General features: G+C 48.3%; 1 protein-coding gene across 5 annotated transcripts; it reads left to right on the top strand.

The window, feature by feature from the left end:
- Window positions 1–3,083: 3,083 nt before the first annotated feature.
- gpr137 (G protein-coupled receptor 137) lies at window positions 3,084–14,986 on the top strand. Of its 5 annotated transcripts, none has more exons than XM_056301173.1 (8): window positions 3,084–3,125; window positions 10,199–10,642; window positions 11,470–11,519; window positions 11,694–11,931; window positions 12,173–12,322; window positions 12,682–12,807; window positions 12,973–13,088; window positions 13,368–14,986. In XM_056301173.1, exons 2-8 carry the CDS (start codon window positions 10,265–10,267, stop codon window positions 13,465–13,467), a joined length of 1,158 nt encoding a protein of 385 aa, XP_056157148.1. In that variant the 5' UTR covers window positions 3,084–3,125; window positions 10,199–10,264; the 3' UTR covers window positions 13,468–14,986. The 5 variants fall into 5 exon arrangements, with proteins under 5 accessions (XP_056157148.1, XP_056157080.1, XP_056157313.1 ...); XM_056301105.1 differs by lacking the exon at window positions 3,084–3,125 and adding an exon at window positions 3,135–3,319; XM_056301338.1 differs by lacking the exon at window positions 3,084–3,125 and adding an exon at window positions 5,086–5,325 and having other exon boundaries at window positions 13,371–14,986.
- Window positions 14,987–19,309: the final 4,323 nt, after the last annotated feature.

The following is a 19,309-nucleotide window of genomic DNA, read 5'->3' as shown; positions in this document are numbered from 1 at the left end:
TATTGTCTGCTCTCTCCTGTTCCTTCCTGCACACCTCATTTCTCCCACTTTCCTTTGACCTGTGTAAAACCATCGTCCTTTCCTCTCTTCCTCCCATTGCTTTTGCCACCTTCCTTCAATCTGTGCTTAATAATGCTCTTTATTTCTGCCTTGCTTAAAGTAACTACCAAATCAATGTGATCATGTTTTGTAGCCTTCTTTGCAACCGTATCCGCTACTTCATTTCCCTCAATGCCAATGTGTGCCGCCATGGGCGTAGCTTATGGGGAGGTCGGGGGGGACATGTCCCCCTCAATATTTAGAAGAGGTGAATTTATCCCCCCCCAAAAAAATATATCATGAATGATAATGTTAACTCCCTCGCCAAAAAAGGTAAAATAACAACAGACAGTCGAACTACTTAAAATGTCATTCATACTTGTTTTCCAATGATTTCATACACCCCTATGCTTGGACCATACCATTTTAACCTTGCCACTGAGATTACCGACCTCGTTGCTGTCTTGCAGTTGCTCCTGACAACCAGGAGACCGGAGCATGAATGATGGTGTAAGCAAGTGTAAGTAACGTAGCTAGCCAGCTTGATTGTCTAGCCCAGTACACCACCCTTTCTTACCTTTGGGGTTTCTGAGTTAGATTCTCTGACGTATTTCCGGATGAATTATAGCCTTATCTAGTTTATAACTTGTGTTTGGGGCTATCAGTTCAGACCCCCTCACGAACTAGCTAGCTAGCTAGCTAGCTAGCGCTTGCTAACAGTAGCCCATAGACGTTCATGTTAGCTTAAATGAACTTGAACTGATCATTTCGGGCACATGAGATAACATAATAGGTACATCTCCAAACCAATTTGTGCCAAGGGTATTGTATTAGTTCAAATGCATCTACATTTCCACAATAAATTGATGTAGAAAAAGAGCAAATTGGTGCATACAAATTCACCAGAATGCAGGAAATTAAATGTGTGATGCTCAAAATTTCCAGGGGGAGGACCCCCCGCTAAATGTGTCCCCCCCAATGTTCAAGTGAAACTTACTCCACAGGCCGGTACCCATAAAAATGGTACTGTAAGACCCATGATTTGAGTTCTATATAATGTTTGTTGTGCCTCCATTAACATGTCTGCTCTGCTGTCTGAATGACTCTATTGTAAACTGGCTGGCGGTGAACTTGAGTGTGAACAAATAATTGCTCTCAGTGGTCTTGTTTCCTCTGTCCACTGCACTGCGAACAATACTGCAAGCACTTCTGCTGTGTGTGCTGATATTTCCTCATTGATCCTTTTCCCCACTTAAATATGAAATTCTGGAACAATAAATGCTAATTCTACTTTATTTACTGAACTCCCGGTGACGCTCCTGCACGGAAGTAGAGGGAACTGTCCACTTCCGGGACCAACGCTTCACAATTTGCACCAAAAGCGAAGGAGGTTCACTTTAAAGCTCTTATTAAGGACGCATACCCCTGTGCAGGGGTTTTAAGGCGTCGGTTTGGTTTAGATCACAACAGTTGCTCATTCTGCGATGAACACGTTGAAACAACTGATCATTATTTAAAACTTAATTAAACTTAAAGAAATTGTGCGTTCGAACAACTTTGAAGTGCATGGGCATTTTCAATCTGTGGGGTAAACTTGTGGAAGAGTGTGAGCATGGAACTCAAACGTTACGCAGTTCAAGAAGAAGTACAAAGGTCTGATTTTCAAGAGATATAGGGAGGATGAAGAGTTGTGTTGACTGTTAAAAGTTTTACTTATCTCCAAACATTCCTAATTACATTTTTCATTTTCCTTTATATTACACCGAGTGGACATCTGGGTTGTTATATATATAGAGAGAATTTTTTCTTTTCCTTTTTGTAACATATAGTAGCTGAAGTAACTTAAGAGTAGGTGAGAAGGGGTAGAAAAAAATAAGTAGACTTCCTCCTACTCCTTTTCCAGCATGTAACAAATAATCTGATGTATATGCAGATTTGTTCGCTGAGTTTGATGTGTGGATTTGTTGATCACTTCAGATTATTGGCAATGGATTATCTGTATGTTATATTCTGCTTATTTACATGTAGGAAATAAATCATCATTCATTCAAACTTGAGCTGTATATCAAAGCGTCAGATAGAGCCCTTAAGATCAGGGTATGAGAAGTCTCTGCCTGTGACTTGCTTCCCACTTAGATTGAAAGCAAAGAAGAAGTGAGGGGTGAGTGGCGAGCCACTGTCAGGACAGGCCGAGTCGTTTCGGGATGTTGCAGGTGCGTGTGAGGCAAGAAGAATGACTAGATTCCGAGAAGGAGGACAGTAAATCTGTGTGTTTGACCTTTGAATGGGAGTTGCCGGAAAGAGTGTACCTTGATTATGTGAGGTACAGGGTGAGGCCACATGAGAGGGCCTCTCAGGTGGTTTTGCTGATGGACGTGTTGCAGCAGTACGTAAAGGAATCAGAAGATGTGGGCGATGTGGGGGAGGACAACTGCAACGTGGAAGATTGTATAGTGGAGACAGTTTCTCCACTTTCACTTTCACTCCAAGGGAGATCATGATACGGGGTCAGCACAGTGTCCGAAAAGAATTAAGGATAATAAAGTGAATAAGATGAGAGATGAGATTGGCGTATGCTGAAACTGCTAAAAGAGTGGAGAGAAACAACGAGAATGACGTGAGAGAAGACCCTAAGGAGGACAAGTCAGTCAGGAGGCATGCTGAGTTTTGCTTTTGGCAGGACCAGGTGAAGGTGTTTGCCCCTCTGGCAGCGGTAATTAACTGTACTGCTGGGGTAGGAAGAACATCTGAGAGCGTTTACAGAATTGTGGATGCAGCAAGGATGTTTCTGGGTGCTGTGGGAGTTTCTGGAGAAGGCGTTTACCAGCAGCTACTTAGTCCCTCTCAGAAACCTATAAAATAACGACTTTAACTGAGAAGACTTTGTTTTTGTTTTTTTTTAGGTAAATTGACGTTTTGAGCAACTCTCCGTTCCACTTGGTGGCGGTATTGCGCCAAACCGTGGTTTGCCAACCACCAACGCGTCCAGAAAAACAAAAATAAAACAAAAGAGACGAAGAAGAAGGTCCTTGGCGGAAGTGAAAGCAAAATTCCCTTCACAGGACCAGCGTAAGATGTTTGGCACGGTAGGGGGTTTAAACCCGGACTGTACGTCGTTGGTTTCCCTGCTCTAGCTAACGACGCGTGGGTGCGGTGCGGCTGATGATCTGGATTGGCTTAATCAATAACTGGGTTTAGCCGCTGAAGTTGTTGAGCATACGAGCCGATGGGCTGTTTTGCGCTTTGTTCCCCACGTTTAGATGTCGTCTAACTTTAACGGGTAGGTGCATGAGGGGACATGTCCGGTCTGGAACACTGGCAGCCTTTCACGGTAGTCAGTCGTTATAAAGCAACACTTGCCGCTGACGTGCTGCCCGACTTGGGGTGGCCGAGACCAGGGGCACGGTCCACCTGAAAGCGGTGGGCCCCGGTTTGCTGCGGTTTCCGTGCTGAACCACATGCTTCCTGGTGTGCAACGGGCTCTGACGTACGTTTGGTCCCGGTTGGGGGGTGTCAGTCAGTCAGGCCAAATTGTGTCCGGGCTGCCAAATTGTGACCGGGTGACGTCATCGCAATGCAATCGTGCCCGGTTGTTTAAAATAACATTTCGTGATCCTTTTTTTTGGGGGGGGGGGGGGGTTGCTAGCTACCTAGCTAACTTGTCATTGATGTTAAAAACATAATAGCAAATATTGGACGTTTAATCTTAACGGAAAATGGGTTTATAGAACAGCTTTATTGAAAATCTCATCCACGCTACATGAAGTTAGCTAGCTAACTGAAAGTCTCATCCACGCTACATAAAGTTAGCTAGCTAACAAAGTCTCATCCGCGCTACATAAAGTTACTTTATGTAGCGTGGATGAGATTTTCAATAAAGCTGTCCTATAAACCCATTTTCCATTAAAATGAAACGTCCAATATTTGCTATTATGTTTTTGACATCAATGACAAGTTAGCTAGGCTGGCGGCTGGCGACTCCGCATGTATCGGAGGAGACATGTGGTAGTCTGCAGCCCCCCCCCCCCCCCCCGGATCGGCAGAGCGGGTGGAGCTAGCTAGCTAGCTAGCTAACAAGGTGATCAACCAGTAGATGAGCTTTCGCCCACAAGTATGCTTTTTGTGCTTTTCGAAAAACATATCCTAATATAAACAATTGCAAGTCGAATATTGTACGATGTAGCTAAAAGAGTACACTATTAAACCCGCTTTTGCCTGCAATATCACGACTCTACGAACTATAGCGAGACAGGAACGTCAGCAACGCGAGCTGTCACGATTGCATGGCGAAGAAGTCACCCGGACACGTTTTGGCAGCCAGGACACACTCTGGCCTGACCAGTGAGTGTGTCGGATGTGTTGCCCAATCGGCAGCGACGCGTGTCCGTGTCTGAATCCCGCCGTGTTTAAAAAGGCAGTCCGCACCATGGATCCCATTAATGTCCTTTGCAGATGCGTCCATTGCAGCTTAGTGTACGCAACAGCTGAAGACATTAAGAGACACTTTTGCGTCCGGGTGGCGTGACGGTCCGTTCCGTTGCCTCCCAACACGATGATCGCCGGATCGAATCCCCCTGTTACCTCCGACTTGGTCGGGGCCCCCTACAGACACAATCGACTCTGTGCTTAACTGTAGTCCACTACTTCCGGTCTCTACTGCAGCGGGCTGTGTATTGCCGTGAATGTTGCGATACGAATCACGATACAGGAGTTACGATTCAATGTATCGCGATGTATTGCGATACTGTAAGGAAGCCGATAGATTGCCGTTTCATAGTATTGTATTTAGAAATCACGTCAGGACACAGCGCTGTCGCTCGACACAACCTCTCCGTGGCATTCTTTATTTAGACTGCCACAGCATCAAAGGCAGACCCGATCAAACAACCCAGAGCCCGCAGGCATCACCAATCGATCCCAGCACAATAGAACAGCACCAAATCAAATGCAGCACTGTCGATGTGTGCATACATAACATTCCCCCCCCCCCCCCCCGGCAGGATTTCAAACATGAAAGGTTGACACAAAGTCCTCTAGGTGGCCAGGGCGTAAACGTGTGCGAACAGGTCGCGGGGCGGCCTGAGGCTGGGCAGGCCGAGGTGGGGAGGGAGATGGCAGGGGAAGCTGAGGCCCAGAAATGTCTGGGGCCCGTGTAGGAGTTGCATGAAGCCCCGGGGCGTCTCGCCATGCTGAGGGAATGGCTATGGTTGTGTCACCAGCTGTGTGTGGCGGAGCTGACACCTTCCGTAGACGCATGGAGTGCCACCGAGTGCCATCGCTGAGGAGGTAAGTGGCTGGGCCCAGCTGACGGGTGACTTGGAGAGGAGAGGACCAGTATGAAGCCATTTTATTGTCCCTGTGGGGCCTGCGGACCCTGACCCAGTCTGACACATTGATGTCTGGCACCCTGGTTCGTTTTGACTGGTCAAACCGTTGCTTCATCCGCGTCTGCTGACGAGTGACTGAGGCTCTGACCCCAGAGGGAGGTGCCTGAGGTGTGGAGGGGCGGAGCCTGTCAAGGGGCATGCACAGTTCCCGGCCTAGCATGAGAGAGGCTGGGGAGACGCCTGTGGTCGAGTGCTGTGTGGCCCGATAGTGCAGCAGAGTGTGACGGATGGCCTGCGTGAAAGAGCACCCTTGGGCCATGTGTGCTCTGAGGCCGTTCTTCAGTGACTGGTGAAAACGTTCAACGCCGCCATTGGCCTGGGGGTGGTAGTACGCAGTGCGTATATGACGGATGCCCTTGCTGTCGAGATAAGCAGTGAACTCAGCAGAGACCAGCTGAGGGCCGTTGTCAGTGGTGATGGCCTTTGGGAGGCCCCAGCGAGAGAAAAGAGAGTCCAGGAAGTCGATGATGATCTGTGAGGTCACAGTGCCGGAAGTGGTGAGTTCAGGCCATTTTGAGTGTAGATCGTAGGCGACCACCATGAAGCGTTGGTGGTGGGGAACTCCATGGATCTCACCACAAATGTCCAACTGCAGGTGTTCCCAGGGCTGAGAGGGCCAGGCAAGAGGTTGCAGGGGTGGGGGAGCCTGGTGGCCAGTCTTGCCACTCACAAGGCAGGCAGAACAGTCCTTCACCAGAGCCTCAATATCTCTGTCTATCCCCGGCCACCACACCAGGTCTCGGCAGCGCTGTTTCAGTTTCACAATGCCCAGGTGGCCTTCATGCGCCGTATTCAAAACACGTGCACGGAGAGCAGCTGGGACCACTGTGCAAAACCCACGTGCCACGCAGGTGTCGTTCCAGCAGGAGAGCTCCTGTCTGACTCGGGCGAACGCAGCCAGCTCCTCTGGGACCTTGTGAGGCCAGCCGTTCTGGATGTAGGTGCGGAGCTGGGAGAGGACAGGGTCCTGTTCGGAGGCTGCCCTCAGCTCCTGCAGAGAGACAGTGGCCTGGAGGGGTGTGTGTAGCATTTGGACAATGTCCTTTTCCACACAGTCAGTGTCCGTCTGTGGAGCTGGGGTGGAGACAGCGAGAGAGCAGGTCGGCGACAACATTGTCTCTGCCTGGGGTGAACTGCAGGCTGAAGTTGTACTGGCGGAGGCGGTCAGACCAGCGGTGCAGCCTCAGGGGTTTGTGGCCTGTCCCAGATGTGGACAGCAGCGCTGTCAGGGCCTGGTGATCTGTCCTGAGGGTGAAGGAGCGGCCATAGAGGTAGAGGTGCCACCTTTCACAAGCCCAGATACAGGCTAACGCCTCACGCTCACCCATGGAGTACCGCTGCTCGGTCAGGTTGAGGGCACGGGAGGCGAAGGCAATGGGCTTCTCCACACCGTTCTGGGTTTGAGACAGCACGGCCCCTATCGCTGTGGCTGATGCGTCACAGGTCACAAAGGTGGAGCTGGAGATGTCGAAGTGAGCCAACACTGGTGGTGAAGTCAGTTGAGTCTTGAGATCACGCACAGCGTCACTGCATGCCTTTGACCACACCCATGGCTCGTCCTTACGCAGCAGCTGGCGCAGGGGGGCTGTGGTCGCAGAGTACTGGGGAAGAAACCTCAGGTAGTAACTTGTCATACCCAGGAAGGAGGCGACCTGGGCGGCCGAGCTGGGCTCAGGGATGGCCTGAATGGCGTCCACGTTGGATTGTAGTGGAGTTACACCGCTCGCTGACAGCCGGAACCCAACGAAGTCGATGGCTGGTACAGAGAGGACACATTTCTCAGCATTGAGAGTTAGCTTGTGCTTGGACAGGGCTGCGAAAACCATGTTAAGGCGCTTGTCGTGGATTTCACTGGTGGGCCCGTGTACCACTATATCGTCCAGATAAATGGCCACGCCCAGTATGCCAGCCAGCACGGAGACCATGATTTTCTGGAAGCAGCTAGGGGCGGAGCTGAGACCGAAAGGCATCCTGGTGTAGCGAAACACTCCTGCATGTGTCACAAAGGCTGTGAGGTTTCGGCTGCTGGGGTGGAGGGGCACCTGTAAGTACCCCTGTCTGAGGTCGAGCTTGGAGAACACCTCAGAGCCATAGAACTGAGCAGTGAGTTCTTCTGAGGTGGGCAGTGGATACTTATCAGGGACCACTGCCTTATTTACTGCACGTAGATCGACGCAGACACGCAGGCCCCCCGACTTCTTCTTAGCCACCACGAGGTTTGAGACCCAAGGTGACGCGTCCACCGGTTCAATGATGCCAGCTTCCAGCAGTTGTTGCAGCTCGGCGGAGACCCCATCACGGAGAGCCAACGGGATGCGGCGCAGTGGTTGGATGACAGATTTCACAGCAGGGTTGAGGAGAGGTTGGTGGGTGAAGGCGGAGAGGCAGCCCAGCCCCATAAACAGCGATGGCCACTTCTGCTGCCAAGGTGTGGCGACAGTCAGGATTGCTGCCCCCCTTGTGTCTAAGAGGGAAAACCCCAGAGCGGAGAACAGGTCCAGGCCCATCAGGTTGGCCCCACGGCGTGCCACATGAAAAACTGCATTGGGCACCAGCTTGGTTCCATAGCGGACAGTCAGTTGGAGAGAGCCAACCAGATCGATTTTGGAGTCACCATACCCACAGAGGACAGCTGAGGGTGCGGACAGTGGCAGTGAACCGAAAAATTGACTGTAGGTATCAACATTCAGGAGAGACACACTTGCACCGGTGTCCAACAGCAGGGGGATGCACACATCATTAATGTTGACTGTGCATGATTTGAATGACACTGGCCCAGAGCTCACCTTGTGAATGACGGCGGTTGAAGACTGGGGGGTGTGGCCCTCTGACCCAGCCGGGGAAGATCGACAGACGTTGGCAAAGTGATTGTGCTTACCGCAGCTACGGCATGTCTGGCCACGGGCAGGGCAGTTCTGAGCCCTTGAAACATGAGACCGAGACCCACAGTTACCACAGGACTGTTGAGGGCGGGGCCGAGAACGCCGTCGTTGCAGTTGCAAGACGTCCCCAGTGGAGTCGGCGCCCGCCTCGCTCTGGCTGGGTTGCGTCCCGAGGGGCAGCCGTGAGTAGAGGGAGGAGTCGTTGGCAGCTTGACTGGAGGTGGCCACTTGCTGTGTATTTAGCATAGCAGCATACTCAGCTGCTCCCTCAACCTGTAGTGCGATGGTAATTGCTGTGGACAGCAGCAGATCATCTTTTTCCAGCAGGAGAGTCTCACGCACCTTTGCGTTGTTGGTGTGTTCGATTAGCTGGTCGCGAACCATCTCGTCCTGAAGCGCGCCAAACTTGCATGAGCTAGCTAGCCCTCGCAAATTAGCTACGTACTGCCGCACAGACTCACCAGGCAGTTGGTGTCGCTGACGGAATATAAATCGCCGAAGGAGGGCACTCTGTGGAGCAGCGAAATGGGTGCTCATAAGTCCCACAGCTTCGGCAAAGCTTGTGACGTTCCCCAGAGTCCCGAGCACACGATGACCCTCTGCTCCCAAGCAGTGAAGCAACAGAGCCGTCTTCCTAGCCTGGCTCACGTCGTCGAGCCCTGAGGCGATGATGTAATTTTCAAAACTATGTAGCCAGCGAGTCCATGGTACCGGAGGCTCGCCAGGTAATGCCAGGAAGGGGGCAGGTGGTGGGAGAGAGATATCAGCCATCCTCGTCGCCAATATTGTATTTAGAAATCACGTCAGGACACAGCGCTGTCGCTCGACACAACCTCTCCGTGGCATTCTTTATTTAGACTGACACAGCATCAAAGGCAGACCCGATCAAACAACCCAGAGCCCGCAGGCATCACCAATCGATCCCAGCACAATAGAACAGCACCAAATCAAATGCAGCACTGTCGATGTGTGCATACATAACACATAGGCCTGTGTTCAAACAGGAAACTGGTATGACTGCTGCTGTAGAAACCGGACGTCAGTGGACTACAGTTATGTACAGAGCCCAATAGGGAGCCGGATGTGGGTGTGTGTCCTGGTCGCTGCACTAGCGACTCCTCTGGTCGGTCGGGGCGCCTGTCCGGGGGTTGGGGACTGGAACTGGGGGGAATAGCGCGATCCTCCCACGCGCTACGCCCCCCTGGTGAAACTCCTCACTGCCAGGTGAAAAGAAGCGGCTGGCGACTCCGCATGTATCGGAGGAGACACGTGGTAGTCTGCAGCCCTCCCCGGATCGGCAGAGCGGGGGGGGGGGGTGCAGCGATCGGGATGGCTCGGGAGAGTGGGGTAATTGGCCGGGGTACAATTGATGTTTGTCGCAAGTATTTTGTAGGGTTAAACGTATTTAAAGCGCTGTCATCAGGCTTTGAAAATTCTTTGGGGGGGGGAAACCCCGCAAAGAATTGCCTTCTCGGCTCCCGTAGTTGCACCGACTGCTTAACGCAGCAGGGTTTTCAGCGCGTCACCGTTTCTGTTGAAGCGCTCCAGCCTCTAAAGTAATGTAATTCAGGTGTTTTATTTTTTTACATGTTCATGATATGTTTTATGTGATATTACGTAATTTCAGCGTATCAACAGTGTGCTTAGCTTGTCTTAAAAGCTGTCAGTGTTTCGCTATTTATATTTTGATATTTGATATTGATATTTTGAGCTGGTGTAACCGGCTTGTACTGTCTCATAAAGAATTTACTTTACTGGATTATTGAGCTTGCATAAAGACATTTCCCTTGTGAATGTTTAAGTTAGCAGAGAGCCATTTCTGTTTAAGACGGCAGAGAAGTGTTTTACTGAAGCCGCTAACACAATCCCCTCTCTTTTAATCGATTTTAGATTCGCTAACCTGTAACTGAGAGGAGCCTGTGTCTTACCACTTGGCAGAGTCGGTGCTGCCCCCCCATGGAGTCTCCAGTGACGCCTGCCATTCCCAGCAACTCCACTGTGCCCTCGCCACCTCCTCTGCATCCGGCTGTTGCCCCATCAGTCCAGCTCGGTTTTACCATCATCTGCACCGCCCTGTACGCCAGCCTCTTCCTGGTGGTGTATGTGCAGCTCTGGCTCTTCTTTTGCTACCGCCACAAGAGGTGCAGCTACCAGAGTGTGTTTCTGTTCCTGTGCCTGTTCTGGGCAGCCCTCCGCACCACACTCTTCTCCTTTTACTTCCAGAATGCTCTGGCGGCCAATCACCTGCCCCTACCCGCCTACTGGCTGCTTTACTGCTTCCCCGTCTGTCTGCAGTTCTTCACTTTTGGTCTCATCAACCTGTACTTCACTCAGGTGAGATGGATTAGAAAGGGACCGGTATAAACTTGGGGTATTCTTTTGGATAGTCATGACACAACAGTTGTAAGAGTGTTGTGGTATTTGCAGTGTTTTTCTTCAGTGCTGCCTGTGAAAACAGAAATTAACTTTGGAACTATTCTTGATATTTGTTGATGGAGGGGGGGCAGTGTTGTAGTACTTGAGTCCAGGACTCGGACTCGGGTCCGACTCGAGTCCTGATCTTCAGGACTCGTGACTCGACTTGGACTTGAGCACTGATGAATCGGACTCGGACTCTGACTCGAGCATTGACTGCATTTGGACTCGGAAGTTGGAGATGAGGACTCGGACTTGTTGATTGACTTTTTTTATTTTTGTTAGTTTTTCTGTAATAGGCCCTAATAATCTGGCATAAGATATTGATAGCTATATTAATACCGTAACATTATTCAATTTCATGCGAGGGCAGGCACGTGTGTTCCACCTACATGCGGATTCACATGCATACCTTCATGCAAATCCTGTTGGAACTCAACTCAAGACTCAGGTAATGGGGACTTGACTTGGACTCGAGTCGGACTCTTCTTTGGGGACTCGGACTCGAAGACTGGGGACTCGAGACTCGGACTTGAGGTTTAGTGACTCGACTACAACACTGGAGGGGGGAATACTACAGTGCTTCAGGATGATCAGATATTATGTTGTGGTGTTTTCAGTCATGTCTTTGACAGGAAGCATTCGTTTTAAGAGCTATTCTGCCCATATCTAGTGATTAATGAACTGCCTCATGGGTGGACAATTCCTCTTTTAGATTCACGTGTTGTTTTCTCCGTCGTCCATAGGTGTTGCTCAAAGTGAGGGAGATGTACAGTTCACAGGTGGACAGAGGACTGTGAGTTCCGCACCATAATAAACACATATTAACACGTTAAAAGTAGACATTTAAAAAATAAATTAAAATCACATAACGCTATTACGACTTCATAGTACTACTCGGTGGCGTAAATATTTCGTTCTCCTCTCGAACCCTGAGCTCACCTTTGGTTTTTCTCTTGCTTCTCTCCAGCTGGCTGGCGCGGTGCATGTACGGTATGCTGAGCGCCGTCTTCCTCTGTGTCAATGTTGTGTGCGCAGCTCTCGGCAAGGCAGGTGACGGCAGGTCGCCGAGCTTGACTTGGAAGCTGGTGCTGGTTCGGGTTTTGGTCAATGACCTGCTCTTCATTCTGGAGGCCCTGTGTCTGGCCGCCTTGTTGCTGCACCTGACTCGGCACTCGCGCTCCACCAGTCCGTACCTGAACAGCAAGGTGCCCGAACCACTCTGTTAGTCTCTGGAGTGATGAGAAAAAGGAGTATGATGCCACAGTTTTGTTTTTTTAAATCTGAGTAAAATGTATACCTGCACGCTGAAATAGACAATAACTGACATAAGTTTCGGTAACAAGTTTATGCTAATCGTGGAAGCAACTGCAAAAATTTATCCGCTTCATATCGCCGTCTGTAATTCTTGGTGGTGGTCCAGGCTGATGGTTTTCTGTGTCTAACCAGGGGACCACTGTGTGGCGCTCAGCAGCATTGGGAGCAGCAGTGATCCTGCTTTTTTCCAGCCGTGCCTGCTACAACCTGGCTGTTCTTTTCCTGTCCCAAAGCCAACGGATGGAGTCATTTGACTTCGACTGGTACAACATCTCCGACCAGGTAACGGTTACCTCACCACGTGGTTCCTGTCAAGAGAACGGAAGCGAGGCTGCAGCTGGCAAGAATTCTCATGATCGATTAATCACCTAATTGTTTCGGGGCCGGAAGTGCTTGTCAGGCAGTGTTATGGTGGAGCCGCTGTGTTGATATTAATAGGTTAGAAAGGTTAAAGAGAGTGACGGTGTTTTCCCACAGCTTTTATTTTTTGGCCCAGCTTTACTGGCCTACTCTCAATACAGAAAAGTTAAAAATCCCATAAAAATCTTGTCTGTATAGTCATTCATCTGTCACATTTATTTTGCTCCTCTCAACGTATCAGGCACCACGTTAACTCCCCATCTCCTCCTGTTGCCCTGCAGGCAGACCTGCAAAGCCAGTTGGGCGACAGGGGCTACCTGGCTTTCGGTGCGATCCTCTTTATATGGGAAGTGCTACCAACCAGCCTGCTCATCCTTATCTTCAGGGTTCGCCGGCCTGCGCAAGAGGTGGTTCGTTTTTGTGATGAAGCACGGAATTGAAAATGTTCTTGTACTTTTCTCACCACTACAGGTTTTTGGATAGTAATAATGACCTTGTTCTTCTCTTTAAGAAACGCCGTTTTGAATCTTTAACTGGTAGTGTTGGTCATCTGTTGTTTCTGATCTCCTCAGGTCAACAACATGGCCAACAACAGGATTGTACCTCGACCGTATTTCTTTGATGACCCTCAAGCAAGCGATGAGGACTCAGCTCCACCCTGGGCCCACAGAACACCTCCACACTCAAGGTATGGTGTTCAGCCTTCAACAACTGTACAGGATAACCATGACATTTTGAGTTTTGGTGGGTTATTTTTCTTCACCAAACAATGAAATGAAGGAACCACGGTTTAACATTCCTACTTGCAAGTGGACCTCATTAAAATTATTGTAGCGTGGTGACCTTACAAAATGAAGCAAATTAAGCTAAAATTCAACATGTCAGGATCCTAATGCCACGGTACAGACAGCATGTCTCAAATTGTGCAATAGTCCTACCTTCTTCCCTTCCTCCTCACTCTCTCTAGTAGCTGGTACGGCGCAGAGACCACCCCGCTTCTGTTTGCCAGCAATCTCCCAGACCAGAGCGGCCAGCACCATTCTCTCTACTCCACACCACAGAACTGATCCAGACGCTCATCGGGACCATCAGGGTCGTGGCACAGTTGTCTTCGACGGCCTTCATCTCAAGGACATGGCACATGCAGCCACCAGCCACTACCTCTCTCTGGTGGCAAGCTCTTTTGCACTGAAAAACCTCAGGAGACAGCCACATGGCGCTGAATATGGAGTTTTTAAGTTTTTAATTGCTTAGAAAGAAGTTGTCAGGACTACCTAAGATCTCTTGAAACTGCGCTGATGACTGAATTTTAAAGGGAACAAAGCATAGAGCTCTATTCTAAACTTGCCCCTTCACATTCCCAGAAACAGTTTGTAAGCTTTACTAGCATTCTTTGTTGAAATGAATGACTACCTTCAACTCCAAGCTGGTCGATCAGCGAGCGGCAGGAGGTGCTCACTTGAAAAGACAAAATTAACAAATGTGTATGCACTTTTTATAAGCTTAGGCGAAACGGCAATTCAGAAAAGTCACCGTTTACTGCCCGTATAAAAATGACTAACATTCAATCTATCAAATCATCATTACGCAACATATAATTTGTATGTAGTACAACAGCACAACATAGAGGACCAGCAATATTTCATAGGGTTGACAATTCTCACCCGTCTGGCGTGAGTCTCGCTGTCGTGACACCAAGGCAAATCTCATGCCAAAACACTGCCACAGCAGCAGAGATGAAAAGGCGAATGGAAAAGTCTGGTATAGTAATGATCAAACCGAGCAATCGACTTTGACTCCAGAGGCTGAGTATTCAAGAACTGGGTCTTTTATGAGGGTGTTTCCATGGAGATGTATCTTAAATTGCTCTGATTGGTGCACGATGCTTATCTCCGTGTAGAATAAATGCTCTGTAAACAGCCAGCTAGCTTATCGTAGTGAATTCAGCAGAGGGGGCAGCCCAGGAACCGCCGCAACCGGGACGCGAACCCAGGTCTCTCGCACCACGGGCGACTGCGCTAACCAGTTGACTAAAGAGCCCAACCTGTAATTCAAGGGCTAGCGAGTCTATTACTGCATGCACTTTACACTGCCCCTCCCCCTTTCGGGAAGCGCGTCCCCGCGCTTCAGCATATCAGCTCCATGACGCCTCTGGGTGCACGCGCTTCCGATGGCCTCATCATCCCACTTCTGACACCAATGTAGCGAATTCGGGGGGCAGCCCGGGTACTGCCACAGTCGGGACGCGAGCTCATGGTGCGGGAGATGCGGGTACGCGCCCCGGCTGCGGCGGTACCCGGGCTGCCCTCCCCGGATTCGCTACATTACATTAGCTGTCTAACGTTAAGTGCACGACAGAGACAATGAAAGGCAAAATGTCACTCCGGACAGGCTACCAAAGTTGGCAACTCTGCATACCTTTTCATACCAAATGCATCTCTTTTGTTCATTGATCAATGTTAATTTAATATTTTTGTAGTTTGTAATATATCCATTTGGCCAAATAACGGCCTGATAAAGTGTATGATATGTTTTCGCTGTTGCACAGTTCGTTGTGAACGTCGCGGTTGCCAATAAAGCAGTCGTCGAATAATTTTAAATGGTTGTTTTCTTGTGGAGTAACATTGGTAGCAGAGGATGGTCAGCAACTAAAGTCCCACCAGGCTTTGAGGAAGGGGAGGCATACGAAAACGGGAAGAATTAAGTCGCAATTTCGACTTTTGCTCAAAACCTTGCATATAAGAGCACGCCTGGAGTTTGCTGCCAGGCATGGGAGAGACCCAATTAGGATGTGGGTAAAGGTTTTGTGGTCAGATGAGATGAAAGTTGAGCTTTTTGACCAAAACTCAAAGCGTTATTTGTGGCGCAAAGCTAACACTGCTCATGCCCTAAAAAACACCCTCCCTACAGTGAAGCATGGCGGCGGCAGCATAATACTGTGGGGTTGCTTTTCAGCTGCAGACACTGGGAACCTTGTTCAAACCGAGGGAAGAATGGATGGAGCCAAATCCAGGGAAATATTGGAAGAAAACCTGCTGCAGTCTGCCATAAAACTGAAGCTTGGGAGAAGGTTCACCTTCCAGCAGGACAACGATCCTAAGCACAAGGCTAAAGCAACAATGGCATGGCTCAGCAACAAAAAGGTGAAGGTTTTGGAGCGGCCGAGTCAAAGTCCGGACCTCAACGCCATTGAAAATCTGTGGCACAGACTGAAAATCGCAGTCCAGAGGCGCCATCCCACCAACCTGCAAGACCTGTAATAATTCTGCCAAGAAGAATGGGCCAAAATAACTCCAGAAGAATGTGCAAAGCTTCTACATACTTACCCCAAACAGAACCATAGCTGTTACTGCAGCAAAAGGGTACTCTACAAAGTACTGATATGTGGGAGTTGAATACTTATGCAAGCACTTTATTTTGGTTTTTGTTTTAATAAAAAGTCAGTGCAACATAACTTATTTTGGCTTTGGGAACATGCTGCTAGAGCTTATAAATTCACAAAAATAACATTGTTCAGGAACAGATGTGTGGGTATCTTTTATAATCCAGAAATTAGTGATGACTACCAAGGAGGTTGAATACTTTTACAAGGCACTGTACAAGCTGGGGAAGGATACTTTCGAATCTATTGGCAAGGATGGCTGTATATAATTTGTAACCAAGATTAAAAATTGAAATTGGTCTGTATGATCCACAGTCTAACCTGTCCTTTCCCTCCTTTGGGATAACTGAGATCACTGCCTCACTCCATGATGAAGGCATTTTAGCATCCATTAAACATGTATTGCAAGCCTTGGCGTCCAGGTAGCTGCTGGGTACTGTATTGCAAGCCCGAAGAAGGCTTGGTCGAGTCGAAAAGCCTTATACCACTCTGACAGGAAGCCATTGATCCAGACCAGGTGATTTATTTGCTTTGAGCCTGGAGATGGCGCTGTTTAGCTCTGTCTCAGTTACTGCAGCTTTTACTGTTTGATTTTGTTCCCCTGATGGAATTGAGGTGAATGAGAGAATCCAGAAACTTTCCAATTTGTTGCGCGGCCTCTAAGCGGGGTTGTGTGTACAAGGACTTGTAGTACTTTTTAAATGTTTTTTGTTTTCCGTCTTGTTTATATTGTACAGTCTTAGAGTCCGGGGCCCTTATTTTGTATATTGTGTTATCCACTTGTTATTTTTTGTAGCTTCCTTGTTAAAAAAAGTTAGTTGATTTTGAGCCTGACTCACAGTATTGTAAATACTAATTTTTTGTAAATATCTTTTTTTTTCAATTTCCTATGAAAACAATATATTTATTTCGTTTCTGATTTTCTTTATTTTTGTCGTCTACAGGCGTAATTTATGGGGGGGGTCAGGGGGGACATGTCCCCCCCTTCTAAATAATATTTAGAAGAGGTGAATTTGTCCCCCCCCCCAAAAAAATATATGTAATGAATGATAATGTTAACTCCCTCGCCAAAAAAGGTAAAATAACAACACAGACAGTCGAACTACTTAAAATGTAATTCATACTTGTTTTCCAACGATTTCATACACCCCTATGCTTGGACCATACCATTTTAACCTTGCCACTGGGATTGCCGACCTCGTTGCTGTCTTGCAGTTGCTCCTGACAACCAGGAGACCGGAGCATGAATGATGGTGTAAGCAAGTGTAAGTAACGTAGCTAGCCAGCTTGCTTGTCTAGCCCAGTACACCACCCTCTCTTACCTTTGGGGTTTCTGAGTTAGATTTTCTTACGTATTTCCGGATGAATTATAGCCTTATCTAGTTTATAACTTGTGTTTGGGGTTATCAGTTCAGACCCCCTCACGAACTAGCTAGCTAGCTAGCGCTTGCTAACAGTAGCCCCTAGACGTTTATGTTAGCTTAAATGAACTTGAACTGATCATTTCGGGCACATGAGATAACATAATAGGTACATCTACAAACCAATTTGTGCCAAGGGTATTGTATTAGTTCAAATGCATCTACTACTTTCATTCACAGAGTCAACATGACCAAGAGGAAAGTAACAGAAGATATCCGATAGGCTAGCCTATCTGAAAGTTGTTTTTCTTTTACATAAATAAGACATTTCCACAATAAATTGATGTAGAAAAAGAGCAAATTGGTGCATACAAATTCACCAGAATGCAGGAAATTAAATGTGTGATGCTCAAAATTTCCAGGGGGAGGACCCCCTGACCCCCCGCTAAATGTACCCCCCCCCCCATGTTCAAGTGAAACTTACTCCACTGTTGTCGTCAGTTCGGTTTTCTTTCCCTTTATGTTGTAAAATAAATCACTGTCCAGGAGAACGAACGCCAGCCAGGATGACTGTTGGAACTGCCGGTCTGCATGATGGGCTAGCAGTTAGCTTAGCCTGCCCCGCCTCCGCATCCTGTCAGACCGCCCTCGGTGTTACCTCTTTGGGCACAGCTCCAGGCAGGGCCGTGGTCCAAGGGCCCACAGGGCGCAGCAGACCCAAGATCTCCCAGCTGATCCAGCGCCAGCTCTCCCAGCCATCCAACGAAGACAAACAGACGCAGACGTGGACAAAGACCCTGTTTACACTTGGTTCTAAAATGCGTTTTGGGCGGTCAGATCCCATCGCCGTTTACACCTGTGTCTGTCATATGTCTCCAAATGCGTCCTGCTGACCACTTGTGATCAGATTTCGTTACTCCGAAGAAGAAGAAAATTTCCTGTTACGTCCTTGTCGGGGATGCATCAGGACGCATTAGCGCAGTGCTCGAATTGAGTGACCAGTTATCCCCTATTTGCGTTTGGGGGGGGTGTTAAAACCATTGGCGCCCCCAAGGGGTGGCCAGGGGTGGCCATGGCCACCCTGATACTATCCCTGCCCCCCCCCCCAGCCACGAGTCGCATATGCAGAATATGCTTCTGATTATGCATAATATGCTTCTATCTGATATCTTACATTAGGTGCTGTTCATTTAAATCAATAATGTATAATTTTCTTAACTCTCATATTGACAGTTTTCAACTAACCTATACAGTATACTACAACAGCATCATAGAATTCCCGAAATTCAGTCATGGCTTTTGGTTTTGGTGTGCCACCCCAAGATTTTCAGTGGCCCCATTTGGCCCCCCCCCTATGAAAAATTTCTGGGGGCGCCACTGGTTAAAACGCTAAAATTGTGCTGTCTTTTGAAAGGTCTTTTGACTCAATGCAACCATTTTGTAAGTCTGGGAGGAGAGGTGAATATCAGTGTATTTACTCTTCAGTGTAAGACAGTATGAATGAATGAATGAATGAATGAATGACTGCCCCTTGCACCAGTAGAGTGCCTGACTCCAGCGAGACTTTTAATTCTGTTATTTTCTGCCTCGCTAGAGTCGCTCGAGCCACGCGCCCGTCGAGTCAAGTGCAGATCGTAACATGTGATCCGAAACATTCCTCTTCAACTGCGAAATAAACAGAAAGTAATATTTTGAAGTTAAACTAACTGGGGGTTATTGTTGGGTCGTTTCTAAAGCATAGTCGGAATATTCTGGTAAGCATGTGTAACTTACAGGAACAGCCTTCTTTCATGGAGCATGTAAACAGCTTACTCAGAATATGGCCTTAACCAGAATAATAGACATTAATCGGAATATGGTGTGCATGTAACCGTGGTCAATAACATTGTCTAGCTAGTAGCTACCTGGCTAGCTAACTAGCTAACGTTATCGATAGATACCTCTCGTTTCTGATCTCACAAATGCACTGCTAGCTGCAGTAGATCTTTAGTTTCTCCATTATTTCTTGGATCGTTAATAAATATAATGTCTATGATCATGTTAGGCACACACGACACTAGCAGCATTAGCTAGCTAGCTAATGCGGTTCCGGAAGTTTCTGGACCTTCTCTGACAAGTAACGTTAGCATAACGTTATAGCCAACATCGAAACAGCGTCAGCTAGCT

This window comes from Lampris incognitus, chromosome 1, assembly GCF_029633865.1.
Source record: "Lampris incognitus isolate fLamInc1 chromosome 1, fLamInc1.hap2, whole genome shotgun sequence".
Classification (NCBI taxonomy): domain Eukaryota; kingdom Metazoa; phylum Chordata; class Actinopteri; order Lampriformes; family Lampridae; genus Lampris; species Lampris incognitus.
The sequence above is the reverse complement of the archived record's forward strand: the minus strand, read 5'-3'. Positions and strand labels throughout refer to the sequence as shown.